Source organism: Schistocerca cancellata, chromosome 1 (assembly GCF_023864275.1).
Source record: "Schistocerca cancellata isolate TAMUIC-IGC-003103 chromosome 1, iqSchCanc2.1, whole genome shotgun sequence".
Classification (NCBI taxonomy): Eukaryota; Metazoa; Arthropoda; class Insecta; order Orthoptera; family Acrididae; genus Schistocerca; species Schistocerca cancellata.
The window spans coordinates 863,141,084-863,165,044 of record NC_064626.1 but is presented as its reverse complement, the minus strand read 5'-3'; the positions used below and the strand labels follow the sequence as shown (position 1 = coordinate 863,165,044).

At 41.0% G+C, this 23,961-nt stretch overlaps 1 protein-coding gene across 1 annotated transcript in view; it reads right to left on the bottom strand.

Annotated features, from left to right (window-relative positions):
* LOC126189439 (CD63 antigen-like) overlaps positions 1 to 23,961 on the bottom strand; it is a 49,466-nt gene that overhangs the window by 12,938 nt on the left and 12,567 nt on the right. The window contains exons 2-3 of the mRNA XM_049930942.1: positions 5,754 to 5,942; positions 1,305 to 1,475 (exon numbers count right to left, since the gene is read on the bottom strand). Of these exons, the coding sequence (XP_049786899.1) occupies positions 1,305 to 1,475; positions 5,754 to 5,942 (360 nt within the window). The remainder of the gene's footprint in view (positions 1 to 1,304; positions 1,476 to 5,753; positions 5,943 to 23,961) is intronic.

Here is a 23,961-nt window from a genome sequence, read left to right as displayed (position 1 = left end):
TCATTGGGAAATTTTGTGATCTCTCAAAGGCTTTTGATTGTGCAAATCAAAAAATTCTCTTAGATAAGCTTAAGTATGGTGGTATGAATGGGACAGTGCACATATGGTTTAATTCATACTTAACTGGAACAATGCAGAAGGTTGAAATTAACAGTACAGATAGCTACAAAAACCAGCAGAGTCCTCTAAGCAGGGAGGTATCAAGAATGGTGTCCCACAGGGTTCAGTCTTGGGTCCTTTATTCTTAAATATATATTAAGGACTTGGCACTATATATTCATGAAGATGCAAAGTCTGGTTAAAGTATCCACCAGCCACACACTTTGAATGATCTACATTCTCACCACCTTACAGCATCAGTATTTGAACACATAGTGTTCTTATCTTTTGCAAATTAAATATTTTTTCGATGTATTTTAATTATGGCCACATCAGTGTCAGTACTTTAATACTAAAAGGATTTCAAAATTTTGTTCTATGAGTACTACCATCCAGTATCTGGATTTTCCCCAAATTTAACATGCCAAAGGTACAGCCAGAACTGCTTTGTTAATGTTAGTCTTAATATCCAGCCCACTTATTCTCTTTCTTTTCTAAAATTTGCTTCTTAAACATGTACCATATGAAAACAGGAGTTATACACTTGAGTACTGTGATACCCTTTACACAAGCTTTACTTTGTGTACTTGTCTTACTCTAAGGATTTAGGTTCTGCTTGACACACTAATCATTAGTCAATTTCTATGAAAATATTGTTTTCATTATCATTATAATGTAGGAATGCACAAAACTATCAGAATAGTTGTGTATCACCCAACTATATTATATTTTGCTCCTTGTATTATAGATGCTCTACACACCATTACAAGTGTTACTAGTAATCAGAAATTTTATGAATGAAAAGATACTGAAAGAACAGATCACTACTCCAGACAAATAGAGGTTAAATATGCTGAATGATATTTTTTGTACACACGAGCAAAGGATCAAATCACCAAATCACCAGAGTGTGGAGTGGGCATAATAATTACGATGATAAATAATCACTCTCACTCCTGTCACTATGAATACTTTTATTCTCGCAACATATACACAGTGCGTGTCGCATAGAGCACATACTACAGAGAACTGATCTGGCGAAGATAGTTGGTCTTCCTGCAGTAGAGTAGTGCTATTTTGGGGGGGCGGGGGGGAGAGTAGAGTCAGTAGTTTATGTCCCCAGAAAACCATACGTTTTAATTCCAAATGAAAAGTCAATGTTGTGACCAAAATTGCAGCAGTAGTGAAAAAGTCAGAGTACTTACTTCTTTTTGAATGCTGTCCCATACAATAGTTATTTCTGGACTATCTGTATAATGCGCCATACTGTCATTCATTCTCTTGTTTATTACTTCCACAGCTGCATCTTCAAGGACATAACCAGCTATTCCAGCTGCCAATTCTAAGATGAATATAACTCCCAACAATGCAGAAAACTGGAAAACATTTGTATACAAAGTTAACAGTAATCTTACACTTGAGAAACATTGCATATTTATCAATATGTATATTAGTGAGAGTATTAAATATTGAAATATCAATTAACTAAACAGGATTATATTCTTTTTTTCTATACACACAATTGGGTAACTGTTGCATGTGTTAATGATCATTATTTACTAATTATTTGAAGGGAAAGTTTAATCTCTTTCAAAGCAATACTGTTTCAGTCATGGTATTCATTTCTGAAGTAAGACACTCATGAATCCACAATATATCATCTTTCTGTCCTTTTTCTTATTGGATCTGCAACATTACAATATCATTCTAAACTGTTAGATAGTATCTCAGGCCTGAAGGTATGATATTAGCAGATGTTAGTAATTCCACAAGAAATCTGAGCTCTCAGCCATTGTGTGTATCCATGGAGCATGTATGTCTCCCCTCTTGAGTACATTATTTCATAATAACAAAATTAACATTTAATTCCACAGTAATTCAGTTTGGAATGCCAGAATGTTTGAAATTTGTAGAAATTTTTTTGGAAAGGCCTGTAGGAGTTGCTTCTCACCCAGTCAGGAGAGGCTGTTAGTAGTACTGTAGTCATAATTTAAATAAATATAATTATGTATTAAGAGTAATATTCTTTGTCCATCTAGCTGTTTACATTTAATGAACAAAGATTTCAGATTCTTTTATTCACCATTGACCACCTGAGGTTGAATAGCCAATTTACATGGATATCTTAACATTTTCCTTGAATAGTACCTTAAAGCTAAATGAGCACTGCAAATAGTGCCCATAGATGATAACATACACCCTAACATAAGAAATACATTCAGTGACATCACATAATGAAATCCTTAAAAATTAATGTCAATTGATTTTATATTCATAAATTCTGTTATATTGTAAAAAGGATTTATAGTAACTAGTTTAGTAGCTTGCTCCTGAATCTACTTATGTGAGATGGAATGTTTATTAAATATTTTTAAACTATTGATTAGATGGGAATTCCCTGTTCTTGTCAGCCTGTGCCTAGGTATGTCTAATTTTGTTTTGCCTCTGGTATTATGGTGGTGTATGTTTTCCCTCATTTCAAAATCTGCTATATTGTTTTTTCCATAGAATGCTGAGGCATTTATAAAAATTAATAACTTAATATTTTCAGCTGAATGAACAGTGGCAGGCAGTGCTCTGATCTACCAGAATTGAGTGCTCTGATCTACCAGAATTGCTCATTGCCCATATCACTTTCTTCTGAATTTTTAGAACTTCAGTGATGTGAAGAGCATGTCCCCATATCAGCACTCCATACTTACTCTGTGTAACTGAAAGACTCCAAAATAAATAACTCTTAAATATTCTTTTGTCACCAGGATTCTCTGTTTCCATATGAAATATGTAACTAGACAATTTTGTGCAGGTATGGATGTGTGTTTCCCACATTAACTTAGAGTCTACATGAACTCTTAGAATTTTAACTGCTTTCACCTCAACCTCTTGACAATCCTAGTATAATCTGTTGGTTTTTATCAGGATTACAAAGCAGTGTATTTGATGAGAACCAATTTAGTGCTGCTTCCAGGCCATCTTGCATCATATCTTGCAGAACTGATGTGTTCTCATGCTGAGCAACCAAAGTTGTGTCATCAGCATAACAAATAACAGTATTGGGGATACAATGGGGTAAATCATTGACTGCAATTATAAAAAGGAAAGGCCCAAGGACAGAACCTTGTGGGACTCCTGTCTTAACTTCTAGAAATTGTGGGTTTCTGACAGACAAACTGCTTCCTATTGTTTAGGTAGGATTCAATTACTGCCAATGCAGAGTCCAAAGCATGAGAAATGCAGTCAAATGCCTTACTTAAATCACATAAAAGAAGTGAGGCTTTATTTTTATTCTTGGAGGCTGTTAGTACTTCATTCACAATTGAAAGAACAGCAGTGGTGGTATTTCTTCCCTTGCAGAAGTCAAATTGGCTATTAGAGAGTAAGTTATGTGACTCAAAGTAATAGTTTAGTTCGTTATAAATAAGAGATTCAAATATTTTCGAGAAAATGGGAACTATTGAAACTGGTCAGTAATTTTTGAGATCACGTTTGTCTCTTTTTATACACTGGGATAACTTTTGATATTTTTAGAGTTGTAGGATAGACTCCAAACTCTAGATACCTATTAAACAGAAAAGCCAATGGTTCACTAATTATATGCGCTGTATTTTTTAATTATGTAACTGGACAACCAAGAGTAGTCCATTCTCTTTGAGTTTGAGAACTTTGCCACTACCTTTGTAATCTCCATTTAAAGGTATTGTTTGCACATGGTTGTTGCTTAAGTAGATCACTTGCATTAGTGTTTGTTGTTTCAGTTTTGTTCCTAATCTCACTGAGTCCATGAAAAAACAATTAACTTTATCCAGGTCAAGAGCTATGCTAAATTCATCATTCCTGCAATGGTCTCGCACAACAACATTCCATGCAGCTTTGCACTTATTAGGAGCCCCTTGAATATATCTTTCTTATGCTGTTCTTTTTGCCATTCTAAGCTTAGTTCTGTAGGTTCTCTTACATTCAAGATGCACTTTGTACAGTTCATATTTCTGCTCCATTTCATATTTAAGAGAATTTTTATACATGTGGTACAATGATAATGTGTTTTCCCTCATATTGGTAAGTTCATCTGTGTACCACTATGTTTTTCTTTATAGATTGGCTTTTATGATTAATTTTTTGTAAGAGAACAAGAATACCACAAATCTAAATAAATTTTAATGTAGTTCTCAAAAGCAGTTTCAGTTTTATTTATTCCCACTTGACAGTTATATATACAATCCCACTACTTTAATACAAAACTGGCTCTGCAAAATAGCAAGATTTAATATTTACATAATTCACTGAAGAGCCAGATAAACAGTACCCTTTTACATGAAGATTTCATAGACAGAAGTTTTGCTTAACACTAAGGCTCTATTAAATAGGTTTATACTGAAGCAGCTCTTATTAAGCACAGAATACTAGAACTTTACTCACCCTGTTCATTTTCATAATAGTTCTTTAAAAAGCACAAAAATTATCAATACCTCTTAAAACTTATGAGAGCAGCCTGTATACACTTCAGTCTATTGGTATGTGTCTAAGGGTCACTAAATTTAGATAGTTGGGCATTGTTGGAAAGAGGTTAGTATAGTATATTGCCCACCACAGTACTGTCAGTCAAGCATTCAGCCATTACCTTGAGCCAAAGCAATGAAGTTCTACTTTGCAATGGTCAGTTATGGTTGATAATTCTAGTCAATTGCTCTCAGGTACTCCATGAGAATGCAACAGAACTATGTGCTACCTTCTTGAAGGTAATTTGAGAGCTTTTTCAACCCAGAAAGTTCACAACCCTCCCCACACAATTGATGTAGCTTCATTATGAACAGGTGATCTGCTCAGCACTGGTGCATGAAGAAAGAAGACCAGAGGGCAGGAAGCACCTGCAAAGAAACCTGGAACAATAGAATTGCTATTTTGTCACCAATAACTGCATGATGTATGCAACACCCAATTAATGGAGAAGAGTATGTTGCCAGGCATGCAGTTCCATGGGTTCAACAGGGAGACTTTAGTCATTTTGTCTTATCACATTTGGATGTCCAATGTCATCAAGGGTAATTTGAGGGCTGCACAATCCCAGAAAAGAATCCTACAACCAACTGTCCAGCTACCACCAAAGTTTTGACAGTGGATTCATCTTCCAAGACAAATGCAGGAGTAACTGCACCTTCCTGGTGAACACTTCCCATGAGGAGTTGAACAAATGGAATGTCTGCAATATCACCAGACAAACCTGAAAGAACATATTTAATACCAGTTTAAATGTGCAGTGTGTCATAGCAGTAAGCCTACTTACACAATGGATGACCTGAGGGCCAATCAGAATGGGATATACTTCAGCAGCAATGTGTCTACCAGCTTTCAGACAACATACCAAGGAACAGCCAAACATTACAATACACAATGTAGGCCAACACTATTCAAACTTACCAAGCAGCAGATTTTGTAATCACAGATGTGAAAACCACCTTGCCTTTATTTTGGTTCTTTTTTATTTCACAGTAAAGTTATTTGTTAGTTTCATTATCTCAGCCCTTTAATCTATGCACCATTAAATTCACAGGTAAACAGGTGGAAAGAAACTGAGCAGTTTACTGTTTTAAAAGGGAGTGTGTATTACAACCCCTATAACTAACATTTAAAAAGTCACTTTCAAATTTTTAACTTACAGTAAGTATCATACAGTGGTTCTCTTTCACAGCACCACAGCATCCAAAAAATGATATTATCAGCACAATTGTTCCCACAGCAATAAGCAGTGCAGGTGCAGAAAAGAATCTATTATCCAGAAAGTGTTCATATTTGTAGTAAACTCCCTGAATGACAGCACCAACTGACAGGATAATTACTCCCGTAATCTGAAAAAGAAAAGAACACACGAAGGTAATTACACATCTCTTAACAAGATTTGTGTTGCACCTGACCAAGGTAGCTAACTCAAGAGTAAGTAAACTCAAATAAGCTATACGTAAACAATACAAAGTGAGAATGCTGGAATTAATTTGATGTATGCCTCTGTAATCATCCCCCTGTCATGATCTGTAGATAAGTTTCAGTAATGCATAAATCAAGTAATTTGAAATAAAGTGAATAAAGTGAAATACCTCATTAAGAAAATAACCTCTCAGCACATTAGCTAACAAAGCAAAAATTCAAACATTTATAGCTGACTATCAGTCATGTTCCTAGAGTAAAATTCTGTAAAGATATTTTTCAGTAACTTTAATATTAAAATCTATCCCCAGCTGTTATTTAATAATAGTTTAAGGTTTCTTATTTCCTTTGTTACTGTAAGTGAATTTCAGCTTGTGGTGATTGAATGTTTAAAATAACAAAACTTCATTAAAAAAAGCATTATAGTTAATCACAATCCATTTGATTGCCCTGGAAAAGGGCTTCATTTTTATCTAGTCAATTCACAAAGAAACTTAATTCTGTGCTCTGTATTAGTAATTGGCTGTCATTTAATTGCTATGAAGTACTCATGCTTATTCAACTTAAGTTTAACAAAAAAGCAAAGAACTACTCCATCAGATACATAACTGACATTTTTCAATGACCACATTGATATTTATCAATGATTTAATGCAGGTTGATTCAAAAGTCACAACATGCCACAACTCATTTGTGCAGATACGAAAGAAAAATGATCGAGGACAAAATTTTCATAGTGTTTTAAATCATGACCTCACAGTTGATTTTCTTTTTTCCACTACATAACTCAGGGAAGGTTGGAAATTTTCCTTTTCTATGCTGCCAGCGTAAGTCTACAGAAATCTGTGGAGAAATATCAGCCAGCATCCATATCAACCACCTCCACATCACACAACCATTGGTCATTTACTGGAGCTGTTCAAGGCAACAAGCACTATCCATGACAAACAATGGTCTGGGCAGCCATGTATAGCAACAGATCATCCAATGTCAGCTAGCATACTAGCTGACAGTCCAGCACAGTCAACACAGTAAGTGGCTCAAGAATGTGACAGGCACTCTTGTCCAGGAGCTTCATGGATATTGCAAAGACACAATCCTGTGAGTTGGTTACAGGAAGGGGAGGGGACAAAGAACAGCACGAGGATAAATGTGCAGCACAGAAGGGAAAAGATGCTGCAAAGGCTGAGGCCCCACAGAAACCAAACCCACCAAAGAGCAGTCAGTCCCCTGGGGAGGGGTGAGTATCATGTAATGTCTGGTCTATATCAAAGCCATTATAGACTTAACACTAGCTTAAACTGGGCTGAATTTTCATTTGTTACAACGAATGGCAGCTTGCTGTATATGCAGATATATCCGAGTTAGAGCACATAGGTAGAAGTAAAATTTCTGTAATATTTAAATGTAGTATCAGCATTATTGGCTTCCTGTTTATCTCAGACATGTAAATGAGCTACAAAATCTGCAAAATGGTATGAATTTGACCAATCAGTTATGTGGGACAGCAGCTGGTTGGTTTATTGGGATAATTCTCTTGTCACCCAGTCTGGACATAAGCTCATCTTTCAAGTATCTCAACTGTTACATTAAAAGAAGGCACAAATAATTCAAAGGATTGTTGCCAGATTTATTCTTGTGCAATGCAAACTGTACAGAAAAGTTATAAAAGTTTTGAAATGCTGATCTTTTCAAATCAATATTTTTTCACTCAATCACAAAAAACTAGAGATCAGGGCTCATACACAAGCAAGCAGATACTGAAATGAGATTTTCACTCTGCAGCGGAATGTGCACTGATATGAAACTGTAAAGCTGTGAGTACCGGGCGTAAGTCATGCTTCGGTAGCTCAGATGGTAGAGCACTTGCCCGCAAAAGGCAAAGGTCCCGAGTTCGAGTCTCGGTCGGGCACACAGTTTTAATCTGCCAGGAAGTTTCAAGCAGATACTGTTTCCCATTGCTCTGTTTTGTGAACAGGACAGGACTGACAAGGCAACACTTAAGCACACAGGGGGCATGACTCCACCACAGACTGGCTACTGCCCTGGCTATCTAACGTTGAATGAAAACACCGTTGAGTAGGAGATGAAAGGCAGTCTGGCCACACGGCTAAGACACTAAGTAAGGTGTGTTCTATCCCAGTTGGCTTGCTTTTTTGTCAGTCTTCTGCCTGGTTTGATGCAACCTGCCATGAAATCCTCTCGTGCTAGTCTTCATCTGAGTAGCACTTGCAACCTACATCCTCTATTTGCTGGATGTATTCCATTTTTTCTCTATAGTTTTTACCTTCTACAGCTCCCTGTAGTACCATGGAAGTTATTCCCTGATTTCTTAACAGATATCTTACTGTCCTGTCCTTGTCAATGATTTCAATGTATTCTTTTCCTTGCCAATTCTGCAGAGAACCAGCCCATTCCTTACCAGTCGACAATTTTCTACATTCTTCTGTAAAATCACGTCTCAGATGCTTCAATTCTATTCCAGTTTTTTTGCCATCCATGTTTCATTACTATACAATGCTGTGCTCCAAATGTACTTCCTGAAGTTTCTTCTTTGAAGACCTATGTCTGATGCTAGTAGACTTCTGACAGGAGTCTCCTTGGTGCCAGTGCTAGTCTGCTTTTCATGTCGCCCTCACTCCACCCATCACAGGTTATTTTGCAGTCTAGACAGCAGAGTTCCTTAATCTACTCTGACCACCAATTCTGATAAGTTTGTCACTATCCTAATTTCTGCTGGTTCTCGTTACTTTCGCCTCTTCGATTTACTCTTAATCCATATTCTGTATTCAGACTTCATTCCATCCAGCAGATCCTGTAATTCTTCACTTTCATTGAAGATAGCAATGCCATCAGCAAATTTTATCAGTGATATTCTTTCACCTTAAATTTTAATTCCACTCTTAATCTTTCTTTTATATGTCATTGGTTCTTCGATGGAGACTGAACAGTAGGGGCGAAAGACTACATACCTGTTCACCCGTTCTAATCCGAGCACCTCGTTCTTTGTCATCCACTCTTATTCCCTCTTGACACACACTACCATTCTTTCCCTACAGTTTATCCCTATTTTTCTCAGAATTTTTAACATCTTGCACCGTTTGACATTGTCGAATGCTTTTTCGAGGTAGACATATCCTACGAAAGAGTGTTGCTTCTATTATCCACCACAGTGTCAGAACTGCCTCTGGTGCATTTGCCTTTCCTAAAGTCAAACTGATCATCTACCACATTATCAATTTTCTTTTCCACTCTTCTGCATGTTATTTTAGCAACTTTATTGCAATGAGCTGTCAAGAACTTTGTGCCTTAATTCTTGCACTTGGCTCTTGCAGTCTTCAGAATTGTGTAGATGGTGTATTGCAAGAATCTCACATTCTATGTACTAAATTAGTCTTTTTGTTGCCACTTCTCCCAGTGATTTTTGAAATTCTGATGGAATGTTATCTATCCCTTGTCTCCAAAGCTTTTAATGTTTGATTCTAATACTGGATCCCTAGCTCAACTCCTGTTTCTTCTATCTCATCTGACAAGTCTTCCCCTCAGAGGCATTCAGTGTTAACTTTACACTTATCCATTCTGTCTTCTGCATTTAACAGTCATTTCCAGTGCGCTCAGTGTTACCACCCTTCATTTTAATTTCTCCAAAGTTTGTTTTCACTTTCATATATTTTGCATCACGCCACAGAAAGAAAATTTAGAAGGGGGTCAAAGCCCAGATGGGGAACAAAATACCGAAAAGGGGAGGTTAAAAAGAAAAGTAAGAGTAACAAAAACTGGTTGGTTGGTTTAAAAGAGAGGGAGACGAAACTGCTAGGTCATCAGTCCCTTTTTCCGATTAAAATAATTCCACAAGGGTGGGAGCGAAATAATCGAGACATACAGAACAGCTAGAAGAAAAGAGAAAAATCACAAGAATGACAGGACAACAAACACTAAAATGAACAAAATAGGACAAGAAAACCACAGACGCAAGAAACATTTAGAAGAGATCAAAACAAGAGAGCAGATTACCATGGCTGGCTGACCATGAGAATAAGAAAGCAGCCACTCTTTAACACAAACCTCCACCCTTAAAGCAGTAGGATGGAGGGCGCAGAGGGACAAAGGACACGTGCTAAAACTCCGATCAAATGATGAAATCCACCCTCACGAATAAAACGTGAAACTAAAGCTGCTGCTGAGGCATTGTCGCCCAACACCGAAGGTAGGGTGCTGGGAAGTTAGAAGCCCGCCGCAGAGCGGCTAAAAGTGGGCAGTCCAGCAAGAGGTGGACGACCGTCATTTGTGTCACAGCGACAATGAGGTGGGTCCTCGCGACAGACGAGGTAACCATGCGTTAGCCACGTATGGTCAATGCGGAGCCGTCAGAGGACAACTGATTCCCTGCGAGAGGCTTGCATGGAAGACTTCCACACATTCATAGTCTCCTTAATGACACGTAGTTTGTTGTGCGTGCTGTTATGCCATTTTGTCTCCCAAAGCCAAAAAACCCTGCGGTGTAAGAGCACAGGTCAGATTCGGAGATGCCTATCTCCAGAAGCTGTTTCCGTGTCGTCTGTTTGGCCAGCCTGTCCACAAGTTCGTTGCCGGGGATTGCGACGTGTCCTGGGGTCCACACAAACACCACAGAGCAGCAGGACTCTTTCAGGGCATAGATTAACTCCTGAATGGACGCTACCAGAGGGTGGCGTTGCTATCACTGGTTGATCGCTTTTAGGCTGCTCAATGCGTCAGTACACAGTAGAAATGACTCGCCAGGGCATGAGCGGATGTACTCAAGAACAATAGATATGGCCGCCAGCTCTGCAATGAAAACACCGCAGCCAACTGGCAAGGAGTGCTGCTCAATGTGTCCTCCATGAACATACGCAAAGCCTACGTGACCATCAGCCATCGAGCCGGCCCCAGTACATGTCTAGAGTCGAGAGGAAGTGATAGCGGAGAGCTGCAGGGTTAACAGAGTCCTTAGCGCCATGCGAAAGGTCCAGAAGAATCTGCGGCCTAGGTGTTCACCATGGAGGTGTACGTAAGTGGACCTCGCGGAGAGGTGGTAACGGGAACGACTGCAGTTCAGACAGAAGGGACCGGGCGCGAACCGCAATTTTAAGCCCTGACCTGGGCCGCCGAAGCAGGAAAAGAACCGCCGTGGTTTGCAAAAGGAGACAATAATTCGGACGCGCAGGAGGACTACGAACGTGTGCAACGTAACTGGCGAGCAGTTGTGCACGCCTAACCTCCAATGGAGGGACTCGGGCCTCCACCAGGACACTGGTCACCGAACTCTTTTTAAAAGCTCCCGTCACTATGCCAACACCACAGTGGTGCACTGGGTCTAGTAAACGCAACATTGAGGGCGCCGCCGAACCGTAAACCAGACTCCCATAGTTAAGGCGGGATTCAACGACGGCTCTGTAGAGCTGCAGCAGTATAGAGCTATCTGCACCCCAGTTGGCATTGCTCAGGCAGCAGAGATCAATGAGGTTCTGTCAGCACTCCCACTTAAGCTGACGAAGGTGAGGTAGCCACTCAATCGGGCATAGAAAACCAGTCCTAAGAATCGATATGTCTCCACTACAGCGAGGGGATCGTTTTTAAGGTAAAGTTCTGGTTCTGGACGAACGGTGCGACGCCGACAAATGCCTGACACGACTTCACGGCTGAAAACTAAGCCGTGGGATAGAGCCCGTGACTGCGCCTTGCATATGGCTCCCTGTAGGCCACTCAGCAACACCAGTACTGGAAGAGCAGTACAAAATGCAGAAGTCATCCACATACAAATAATGAGCGATCAACGGCCCTACAGCTGCTGCTAGACAGTTAATAGCCACTAAAAATAGACAATACGGAGCCCTGCAGAACGCCATTCTCCTGAATACGGTGGGAGCTATTGGAGACACTGACTTGGACACGGCAAGTACGGAGTGACGGGAAGTTTTGAATAAAAATCTGGAGCGGGTCCCAGAGTCACCACTCATACCATGTGGCAAGGATATGACGTCGCCAGGTCGTGTCGTATGCTTTACCTATGTCAAAAAAGACTAACCTGATGTTGGCCTCTGGAAAAGGCTTCTTAGATGGTAGACTCGAGGGACAAGATTATCTGTGGTAGAGCGACCCTGGCGGAAGCCGCCCTTAAATGGAGCCAGTAGGCCACATGACTCCAGGACCCGACCCAACCCAACCGCCGACACCATACGTTCCAGCCACTTACAAAGAAAGTTTGAGAGGCTGATGGGTCGGTAGCTATCTACATCAAGCGGGTTTTGACCAGGTTTGAGCACTGGAATGACGCTCTCCCGCCATTGCGATAGAAAGACGCCATCGCACCAGATCCGGTTGAAGAGGAAATGTCGCTTGTAGTCAGACGAGAGATGTTTAATCATCTGACTGAATCCGATCCGGCCCAGGCTGTGTCGGGGCAATGTGCAAGGGCGCTGAGGAGCTCCCACTTTGTAAATGCGGCGTTATACGGTTCACTGCTGCATGTAGTGGACGAGAGGACTTTCCATCCGCCGTTTGAGCGTGCGGAAGGTTGGGGTAGTTCGACCGAGAGGCTCGAGCATAATGCTCAACCATGTGCTTGGCAATGGTGGTTGCGTCAGTATATAACACGCCATTGGTGTTAATACCAGGGACACCTGTTTGGGTTTTCCGCCACAGCGCTGTAGCGACCTGCTCAACGAAACCATCGATGGCACCATGCAGGGGAGATTCAGTGGTGACAGGTGAAAGCTTCCCAGTCTGCCTTGTTTAAAGCCCATCTGGGAAGGAGTCCGTGGGTATGACACTGGGTGGAGTGACAGGAAGATGGGGAAGTGGTCATTACCACACAGGTCATCATGTGCTCTCCAGCAGATACGAAACGGCCAGGGCTGCAAACCGAGATAGCAATGGCCGAGTATGTGCAATGTGCCACACTGAAATGTGTGGGGGCCACCTGTATTTAAGAGGCAGAGGTCAAGATGTGAAAGTAAACTTTCTACCTCCCTACCTTCGCCAGTAAGCATGGTGCCACCCTGCAAGAGGTTATGCACGTTAAAATCTCCCAGAAGTAGGAAAGGTTTAGGGAGTTTATCAATCAGTGCAGCCAATATGTTCAGGGGTACTGCATCATTTGGAGGAAGATATACATTGCGAACAGTTATTTACTGCGTCGTCCTTTTCTTGACAGCCACGGCTTCAAACGCCTCACAAAGGGGCACATACTGATTTCAGGACATAGGCGCAAACTCCGCCTGACACTATTATAGTCGCTACAGTTCCTGTAATATCCCTTATAGCTGTGGAGGGCAGGGTCTGCATTGCTGGGAACCAGGTTTCCTCGAGGGCAATGCAGAAAGCAGGTGTAAAGCTTAAGAGTTTCCGTAGCCCAGCCAGGTGGTGGCAAAAACCGCTGCAATTCCACTGGAGGATTACGTGATTGAAGACTGGGAAGGCATGAAATAATGAGGTAGTCTATGCCTCAGGGTCACCTGCTGCCACAAGATGAGTACCTGTGCAATTGACATCCATTGTGTGTGAGGTCCAGTGAGATCTAGGTCCTCAGCAGATGCCAGAATCTCCACCTCATCCTCAGAAGCAAAGCTTGTAGGCAGTGGTGGTATGGGTGCCACTGTAGTGCCTTGGTTTTTGGGGTCTTGTTCTTTTTAGGTTTCTTTCGCTGCTCCTTAGGTTTGTCCAGATGGGAGGGCTTCACTGATTCAGTCTCAGGGACTGAAGAGGACCGTGAAGCCCTACAACCAGCTACGTGTGGTTGTTTCAGCCACTGGGGGTGTCAGCATTGCCACTGGTAGGAACCTGGGAAGGGAGTGACCCAGGTGATCCTTCCTGGTGAGAGGAGCTGAAGAAGACTTTCGCTTCTCCGTGCAAGAGGAACAGCGAGGAAAGTGCCCTCCACCATCAAGGGGGCACGTGGAATCTGACGGCTCAGAGGCAATGTACACGGCAGAATGGATGATGGTAGAACCATTGTCATAGTGGCGGCGTAGGTTGACGTCATATGCACAGGATGTAGCCTCTCATTTTCTCTTAGCTTCAGTGTAGGTCAGTCAGTCCAGGATCTTTTATTCCATTATTTTTCTTTCTTTCTGGAGAATCCTGCAGTCAGGCGAGCAAGGCAAATGGTGCTCTCCGCAGTTGACACATGATGGGAGGTGGGGCACATGGAATGTTGGTATGTGATGGGCATCCACAATCTGCGTGTGATGCTGGAAGTACAGCAGGATGACATGGCCAAACTTCCAGTACTTTATGCACTGCATTGTGGGAGGGATATATGGCTTTATGTCGCAGTGGTAGACCGTCACCTTGACCTCCATTGTAATCCGTCATCCTCTAAGACCAATATGAAGTAACCAGTGGCAACGTGATTATCCCTCTGACCCCAGTGGATGCACCTGACGAAATGGACACCTCGCCACTTTAAATTGGCGCACAGCTCATCGTCAGACTGCAAAAGAAAGGTCCCTGTGAAATATGATACCCTAGACCATATTTAAGCTCTTATGGGGCATGATGGAAACAAACATCCCCAGCTTGTCACATGCGAGTAGTGTCCACAACTGGGCAGAGGATGCTGGTTTGATCAAGATTGACCCTGACCCCTCCACCTCCCCAAACTTCTCTAAATGCTCCAAAAAACTGAGGATTGATTAACAAGAAAGATTTTCCATCAACTCTCGTACATACGAGGTACCAGGTTGAACAAGCTTCGCTGCCATCCTTAGCCTGGCGTTCCTCCCATGGTGTGGCCGGGGGGAGGAGGAGGGGTCGATTTAGGGTCGCATTTCTTGGCATTGAAGTTAGATCTTGATCGCTTAGAGACTTCTGTGTTTGGCCACCAACATGAAATGATTTCCTACACTTCATTGTGTGTCATCCACCCTGATGCCACCCACTCCAACCAGGGGCCCTCCGCACAGGCGCCACTCAGCCACAGCAAAGGCCACCTGGCAGGATGGCCATTGCCAGGAGTCCCGATGCCCCAGGGGAATGGGCATTTACCCCTTGGCATACATGGGGAGTTCACAGCGCAGTCATCAGCAGAGTGATCCCTGTGTGCTCAAGGGGCTACAACCAACAGGGTACACGGCGACCCCACCGCAATGGACTGCCTACCATGCTGGATATCAGGTGCAAACAAGCAAAAGTCCATTATCGTCAGCGTAGAAAAAGATACCGCTCAGTAGATGGAAAAATACACACCCAGTAGGGTGACCTCGCCAATCAGTTGGAGAATGAGCGGAAGTGCAGATCCAAGCCGACGAAAGACGCAGGTCTCCGTGCATGATGGACATGATGCACCATGTAAGGCATCCTTCCAAAATTGGCTCGCTCTTCGGGAAACTTTGAAAAATTAAGGTCAAACCCTACAGGGGACACTCACAAAGTCCGAAACGTGTGAGACTCCTTTTAGTCGCTTCTTGCGACAGGCAGGAATACCTCAGGTCTATTCTTACCCCCAGACCCACAGGGGGAGGTGCAGAAGGGAGGAGGCGTATAATCGTATGGGATATCAAAGGTTATGACTGGCTTTAGGGTATCTTAGTAGGGAGGACACAGCATATTACAAGTCATCGACAGATGAAGTTGCTTCGGGTATTCCCCAGGAAAATGGAGTATGTTTTACATTATTGGTCCTACGACACACAATACCGAGTTTAGGAAACACGCCCGACAAGGTCACTGGACCTCTATAAGCAACATGGCAGACGAAGTTTCTCAAGCACCATATGCAGCACACAAACAAGGGAGACCGTATGCTAGAGTAACAGGCTCCACATGAGACAGATCAGCAAGACACAGTAAACGACACAGACACGGAATCACATGCTGTCACACACGGGAAACGAAAACGAACATACAAACATAGCAAAAGTAAGCTAAGCTTCAACAACTATAAATCGAATAACTCTGAAAATTGAACTATGTAGCTGTTTTTGTACGATTTCTTAGCTTTTAATGCCACCTGAAGATGTTACTTCTTTCTTTCTCTGGATCAGGTGTGACTGGCTTGAAGTTTTACCGTGCCCTAGCACCTGATACAGCTGACATTTTAAATAAACTCGCAATCTCCACTGTTACCTTAAGTTCGGAAACTCCTAACCTAACTAATCAATACATTAAATTATTACCATTATCAATATAGCATGTAACCACACACGTAGAAGTTATGAAGGAGAGAACTGTCACATGTCTAAGGCAAATTTCTGTCTTGTTTCTTCCATTAAATACACTTCAATGTAAAACACATCCACAACCTATTATGTACCTTATTATCTAAGCTGGCAACAAGTTTAAACAAAATCGTGTATAAGCATTTGTACTTGGTTTTTTTAATTTTATCCTTTTCTAAAATTTTCAACAGAAAGTTTTCTTGTAATAAAACTAAATTTGTTGATATAGCGTAACATATCGCACAATGTACGACCTGCTATACAATAACAGGCAGAAGGTCTTTAGACAAATATTGGCCTGGCAATCTGTATTAATATAACCCAACATTTTGTTGATTAATCATTTGTCTATAATGAAGTACTAGCTGAGAAAATATGCTCAAATATCCAAGCTTATCTAGTGGCCTAAGAAGAACCATCGCTTAGACAGTGCCTTTTAATATCTGGTTATAACAATTTGTAGAGGTATGAAGTGCAATAAACACAAACCCAGTCTTAGGTAAAACAGGTGGTAGACTTCTGTTTCCAGGGTGAATTTTCACTCTGCAGCGGATTGTGCATTGATAATCTTACTGGTACATTAAAACTGTGTGCCTGATTGGGTCTCTAACCTGGGACCTTTGCCTTTCGTGGGCAAGTGCTTCAACTGAGCCACTTGAGCGCAGCAAACGACAAGTGCTCCACACCTTTACTTCCGCCAGTATTTAATATCCCACCTTCCGAATTCACAGATATTCTCTCGTGGAACTTTGAACACTACCACGCTTGGAAGAAAGGATATTGCAGAATGCAAAGGTCCTAGGTCCAGAGCGGCAGACAGTTAATCCGTCAGGAAGTTTCAAACTTTAGTTCATTGGCATACTTGAAGATGCAGTCATTCTACAAAGGAGACTGACTACAAAATACACGTGTCCCAATGGCTGAATTGTGTGAGCGCATACCAAATTTGACTAATAGCGTGTATTGAACGTATTCGAGGAAGTGAAGGAGTAAATGTCACAGGTTGACCTTACGGAACAGCACCACAGCAATCCTGCAAAACCTGTAATGGCCAACGTTCGAAAACAGATGCAAGTTGTCCCACAAGATCCTTACTAAATTTCAAGAACCCTCATTATGTGAAGAAATTAGACGTTACTTCAGCCCTCTCCGTATCGCTTCTGCAGAGACCATGAAGCCAACATCAGATTCATTACAGCAGTCATTTCAGCAGTTTTTCTTCCCATGCTCCTTATGCAATTGCAAGTGGAAGAAACCTTATATGGTAAAATGTTAAGTACTCTGCCCTTCACTTCAGTGGGTTGCAGGATTTGCACCCCACTTACCACTGACCCATAGTAGAAGCTGAAACAAGTTTTTCACGAAAGTTTGAACCACTTTAAAATGGAAACACGTTGACACCAATTTGTGAATTTTGATATTTATCGGCGGTCCACACAAAAATTTATTTCATCTACCAGGAAAGTTCCCTGGAATGCAATACGTAAAGCTTGCAGTCTGAAGATTGGTTTGAGTAAGTGCTTTGCTATGCATGATCCTGGAATGGCTACGACAGTGTGCCCCTGACTTCCTTAAGCCTCTGAACTGCCATACCCGGCCATTTCTAGGAGAACCAACGGTTTAATTTTGACTACGAACTACGATGTAACTTCGCATTTTTATCAGTAACAAATCAGAATTTAAACTGTGTGACAAAAATGCTAGCAAAACTAAGATTGGGGTAACAGCCCGTTGGCTTTGTAGTTTAATGGCTACTTCCTTACATAGCAACACTTTAAGCAACTTGCAGATATTACTGAAGTATTCAGAATTAATTGCATTAAAATATATAGAAGATACATCACCAAAAAAAGCTTTGGCAGTGTGTGAAACAGTCAATGCACGAATTTTTGTAACATCCAGCTGCATCAGAACCGATACTTTTACTTACAACTTTTCACACATGTGGCAGGAAAACAGTCCAATGAAGACGTCATGCAAGCCGCAAATGGATATGCTGCAGACAGAGAATCTGCTCTTCAGGCTTGGAACCTACTCCCTAAACCAACAGTTGGGCAAAGTGCATTCGAAAGAACATTATGTGACCTCAAAGCAAATTATTTCTCCCGAGCCTTTAAATTTTCACTTTATTCTGTAATGTGCGAGGACCGTCAGAAATAGTGAAAAAACGTCCACGTTCAGTGTCTACTTCGCTTTGCGTCTGCTTATTAGGCTTAAGACGAGAAACTGCTTACGTATTTAGTGCTCCTACCTCTAGTTTAAATCGGTCCTTACTAAGTATTTTAGAACATTCACTGGGAAGCCCGCGATGAGATAACCGTGACATCACCTAAGTTGTGTGCGCAAATCGGTGCTACGATATATAGCAATCTTGTCTCCATTGCACTGCACGAGCGGTCCTAACAAGCTACATTTACTAGCTACGAGGTTAATAAAACAGATTGGGCACAGACGTGTCCCGCATGCTCTTCATGCTCTGTCCTGTTCAACGATCATCTGAGGTCAATGTGCCCAAAAGTTAATGACTGCTGAGACTAGATATTGAAGAGAGCCAAACCATCTCAGAATTTTCGGGAGCTTGAAACATTGCAGGTAAGCAAAAAGTAACTTTTGCTGCCGAAAAAACTTTACTAAGTGAGATGCACATCCTGATATGAAACTCAGCTTTCAGCCAGTTGCAATAAGTATGTGAACATCCAAGAATTTTTAACTATTATGAATTAGAAAGACTAACTCTGTGGTATTTTTTTCGTTCAGTATATGACAGCTTTCTATCTAGACTGCTCCACAGAACTCTAGTTTCTACTGATAGTATTCTGTCGACTGAACACTGACATCTTTCAGTCTATTACAAATACGTGAAATGGTTTCTCGCGTCATAGAAGTCATATTCGCCGAAGGGAGGAAATAAATTTTGTCGGCACCAGCAGTGAACTTAGGGACTGAGCCCATTTGGAATGCAACCATAATAACCTGATGAGACTTCCCAACACGAGTTTCTAATGCTAGAAGGAAAACCTGTCTCAGGACAGAAAAAAAAAATTACGGGAATTTTAATCATGTTCATTCAGAATGCTAGCCGACGGAAAAACAATGACCTCGTATGGACTCCTAGACAACACGCATTATCCACTTAATAATGGAAATAAATGATTTTTGACGTTTCTAGTTTTAGCCCTTGTCTCCTCGGAGGCAAGTTCAAGAAGTGACGCATCGCAGTGTTTCCTAGTTGTCAGAAAAATGCAGTGTGGCGAATAATCTGTTTATGCCGATATTGGGCCGGCTCGATTAAGATTAGTGAATCTGAACCGGGCAGCACATACGTCACACCTTCCAATGTACCAGAACGACTGGTGTAACAAGTAACAGCAGCACGATTCTCACTGATCGTAAAACTGAAGTTACATTGTCAACAATAGTGAGACGTCACAGTACTTCCTAAACTCCCTCGTCTTATAAGGTCATTTCTGTCGGGCAAAAAGCCGTGCTTTTTCCCCCCGCAGGATTGTGACAGCTGAAGGATAAGCGTTGGTATTTGAGTAGATTCCGGAAGGCAACATTTTAATCCAGTAGAGAGATCTTCCATCAATGCATATCTCCCAGTTCACCTGACAGGAACAAAATTTTGAAGTAAATTTCATACTGTCAGCTACAGGTCGGCAACCTTTCGGTAAATAGGGAGACATTCCCGTTGGGCGAATGATATCGCTGTTTGTGATAAACTTGTGCTTGCTCTTTCAGCAACAAAGACGATTTCTGTAAGAACTGCATACACCTGGAGCAATTTAAGCTGGTTTCTCTTCAAGGCGAAACCTATATTTTCACTGTAGTCTTGACCATACACTACCAAATTGAAAATAGTATTCAATACATTTGTACTACACGTAACACATGTTGAGAGTATTTCCCATTCAGAAATGGGCTATGTAACAATGAAGCTGAATTTATGTCCCCTCCCCTACCCAGCCCAGCACAATTACAAATTACATACTTTGTGCGAGGACAACTGCAGAAACTTTTTGGAACAGTAACTACAGAACGTTCTATAAAGAAAGGTTGTCAAACTTAACAACAAGGCTTTAAACTTTCACAACTACAAGGAAGCTTTTCAGTCACAGCAAGAACCGCAAACTTAAAAACACTACACAATTTTATTTGAGTCAGCTTTTGAAAATAGGCTTTTACATCATTTATCTCTAGTTTTAACGAGGTAACTACTGTTTTAGTGGGTTACAAACGAAAAATTGCAATATATAACACTAAAAAACGCTCAAGGCTTCAAAGGTGATTATTTTTGAAACGTGTGTAATATCCTAACTTACTATCCGTGCTTGTTCTCATAAGATAATGCGAGGTTAGGTCTTCTCTTGAAATTAGTACGGCAAACGCGTTGTGAGACACGTAGTGTGAGCGGTTGTTTTAGTCATTGCACAAGAACTGGAGAGCAGTTTTCCATTGTCTAATAAGTACTGACACCATATATGGCGGCAACTTTACCAGAAAAAGAAAGAAAAACAGTTACGTTGGGAAGAACATTTATCAGCTCACGCTAAAAGGCCTAATCACTGCAGTTTTAACGTAGCACTTCACGTTACAGGAAATGTGTTTTAAATATTCAAGCGACATACGACTCTTTAATAACAGCTGTTTATGTACGACCCCAACGCCATAGCTTGGCAAGAAAATTTGACAGTTAAAATCTAATTCCAAAATCTTTGTGAACAGTTAATACTGCAAGAGATTCATTACCTGTGTTCTTAGGCAATTACCGTTTAACTATTGTTGGATATTAAAATTACGTTTCGTATAACTGACAAGTTCGTGTCAGCCCGCTACTTACATTTGTCTCTAGCACTGAAAAAATTCAGTGATCTTTGTGTTGGAGGATCCAGGGGATTTAACCAATGTTGGCACAAACTTAAACCAATAAAAGAAGGGGTAAAGCTGTCCTCAGTCACAAGGTTGGTAATTTACAAGGGATGGATCTACTGGATGCAGCGCGTCCTTAACTTCCTTTGACATCTTATCTGACTTACCCTCCGAGTTAATATGGTACATTTAGTTAAGTAAGCCACGGTTCAGCTTCGGCACACCTTGCAGTACCCAAGGATTTTTTTTTCATGGTTTGCTTCATAGGAATCTTACTGAAAATTTGAGGCTGCTCTGATATGACAAATGGTTGCTCATCGTATCCGTTTCTAGTATTCCTGAAAATACTAGGAGACGAGACGAGGAAATGACGGGGGTGGGGGGTAGAGAGATGTATTGAATAAGTGACGGAATCGTCACTTAACAGAGGGCCGAATGAAAATCGCGACTGCCTTCTCCGGCTACTGAACGAGCCAACTGGTAATCCACACAGCACAGCATGGCCTTATGCTACGACCGTAGGCTGCTGTGTGATTTAGAAGCGAAAGGCACTTTTCAAAGCCCTTATGACTAATTATTTGTATCAGAAAAGTATCATGAATGTGTTGTTGACTTCGTGAAAAGCTCACTGTAAAATTTTACCATATTAGTTCAACCGTAGACGCAAAACAATCCCATTGCGCATGGTAAACCGATTCGGTTGCACCTCGCGTTGTCTAAATCAAATAGTGAACGTCTGATTTTTCAATCCACCATTCTATGATTAATATCTGGAAGGCGTACAGCATTCACGAATTGGCGGTGAGCCTTTACGTTCATATCTTTTGCAAATCTATTACATTTTCTCCAAGCTCCTCCAAACAAATTTTGCTCGTTTCTGACTCACCTGATCACTTCGTAACACATCAAATATGCTACTTGATAGGTGGAAGAAACACTTGATAAATAAGCCTAGAAACTATCGGCAGAGAACGGAGTGTTCCTACATTATACCTAATAACATTAGTTTCGCGCGACTCATTACATTAGAAATACTTGTAAACACGATTGACACTAGCCTGATACATTGTTGTGTATTTGGATGAAAAACACGGAGTAAACCACAATATCAGCGCAGCCTTGAGCGCATCTTTTAGAGCTGCGAGAAAGCTCTCTGGTAGCTGAATGTCCCAAACAAGGTGCTGTAGGACTCAAAACGGCTACCGTTTGATGCTCTGAAGAGCCAGAAAATCCGGAAATCTGAAATCTATCCCACGCTGTTTGCTTAGCGAGTTCTAGCTTTGATTCTTATCAAAGACGGTAACGTTTCCTTTCTTCGTCTAAGGGATCCTTTAAAGCACTTTGGAGACTCAAAATTACCTCGACCTTTAGAATGTTTTTTCCTTTTGTGAAGTCATGAACTACCCGTTAGATTTCAGCCAAAGGGTATAGCATGTAATATTTCATTGCAGGCTGCAAAATCAGTTACTGTGGAACATGGTTGATAATCCATCTGCGCAATCAAAGTTTGACTAGCGTTTCAAGGATACCTTCTGAATAACTTCTATGAACGATTCTAGGTGCGTGCGTGCCGATAAGTGTACAAATTATCATACCCTCTGACGTGTCGCCTTAATCATTACACTCCTAATCATCTTCAACCTTTACTATCTGAACACAGCAGAAATACGTGTTCTCAAAGTAAAATCTCTGTACTACTACTACTACTACTACTACTACTACTACTACTACTACTACTACTACACTGGCGTGTTTTCTAAATCATTCTCTGCATCAGGAACCCGACTTGGGGACAATCTTCCTCAAAAGATCAGAGAACACAAAATCGTTTCAAACTTCAAAAGACAGCTAATGGCTCACCTACCACAACAGCTATCTCTTCTTGCAGCTCACTCATCAACCCTTCCTCCTCCACTTTTCCCCCTCTTATCTAAAGAGCTCTATTGAAATTCTCTTCTTTAGTAGCAGCCAGTCACTTTCATATCAATCTACTCTTTCATTAACCCCACCACTTCTAATGTCTAACAAGGCTTCGCAAGATTCAAACTACTGTAATCAATATTCTTAATGTCCCCATTGTTTTGTCTTAATGTTACTGTTGTTACTCAGAGCGTCTGTATATAAAAGAATGTCCCTACTGACACTGACTCATCACCCAGCCCAAACAACCAAGTACAAACTTCAAATTTGCGAAGCGTGTTTATTGTATACTATAGACGTCGTTCAAGAATGGATTTTTTGAAACTCCATCCTTAAGTGAGTGAAATAGGGAATTTAAGTTTTTGTAAATATGTCGCTATTAATGCAATTTTGAGCCTAGACCTATGAAAACTGGTTTTTTTTTCTTGGTCAGAAATAACTGTTTCAGCATATTTGAAATTTAACCATAATAGGGTGAAATGTGGGATGGAAATTTTGAAGAAAATTTCGGTATATTAAAAAAGCTATATCTATGAAAACTGATATTTCACTTCTCCCTCACATATAAAAGAAATGTGTTAGGTGATTAAAGATTCTATGGAAATTTCATAGCAAGAACACAACGGGCATGATTAACTCCAGTTACCAGAACTGATTTTTGGTCAGGAGTACATTCGGATCGGCTCATGCTCCTATGACCTCAATTGGCGTGAAAAATTTAGACTTTGCAATCTGTGAAAATTCGATTAAAGAAAAATCTGCACATTATGCAGTCTACGCGTGCGAAACTGTGGGCACTAAGCTAGTTAATGCATATAATTATTATTGTGATTGTTATGTATTTTTTATACTTTAATATGTTTTATACGTGTCTTTCCTAGTAATGTTTAAGAGGACCTTATCTGGTCAGGCTAAATCAGCAATAAATAAATTTGATTTAAAGGACAACTGTTTCCGGCGACTTGTTACAGAATAA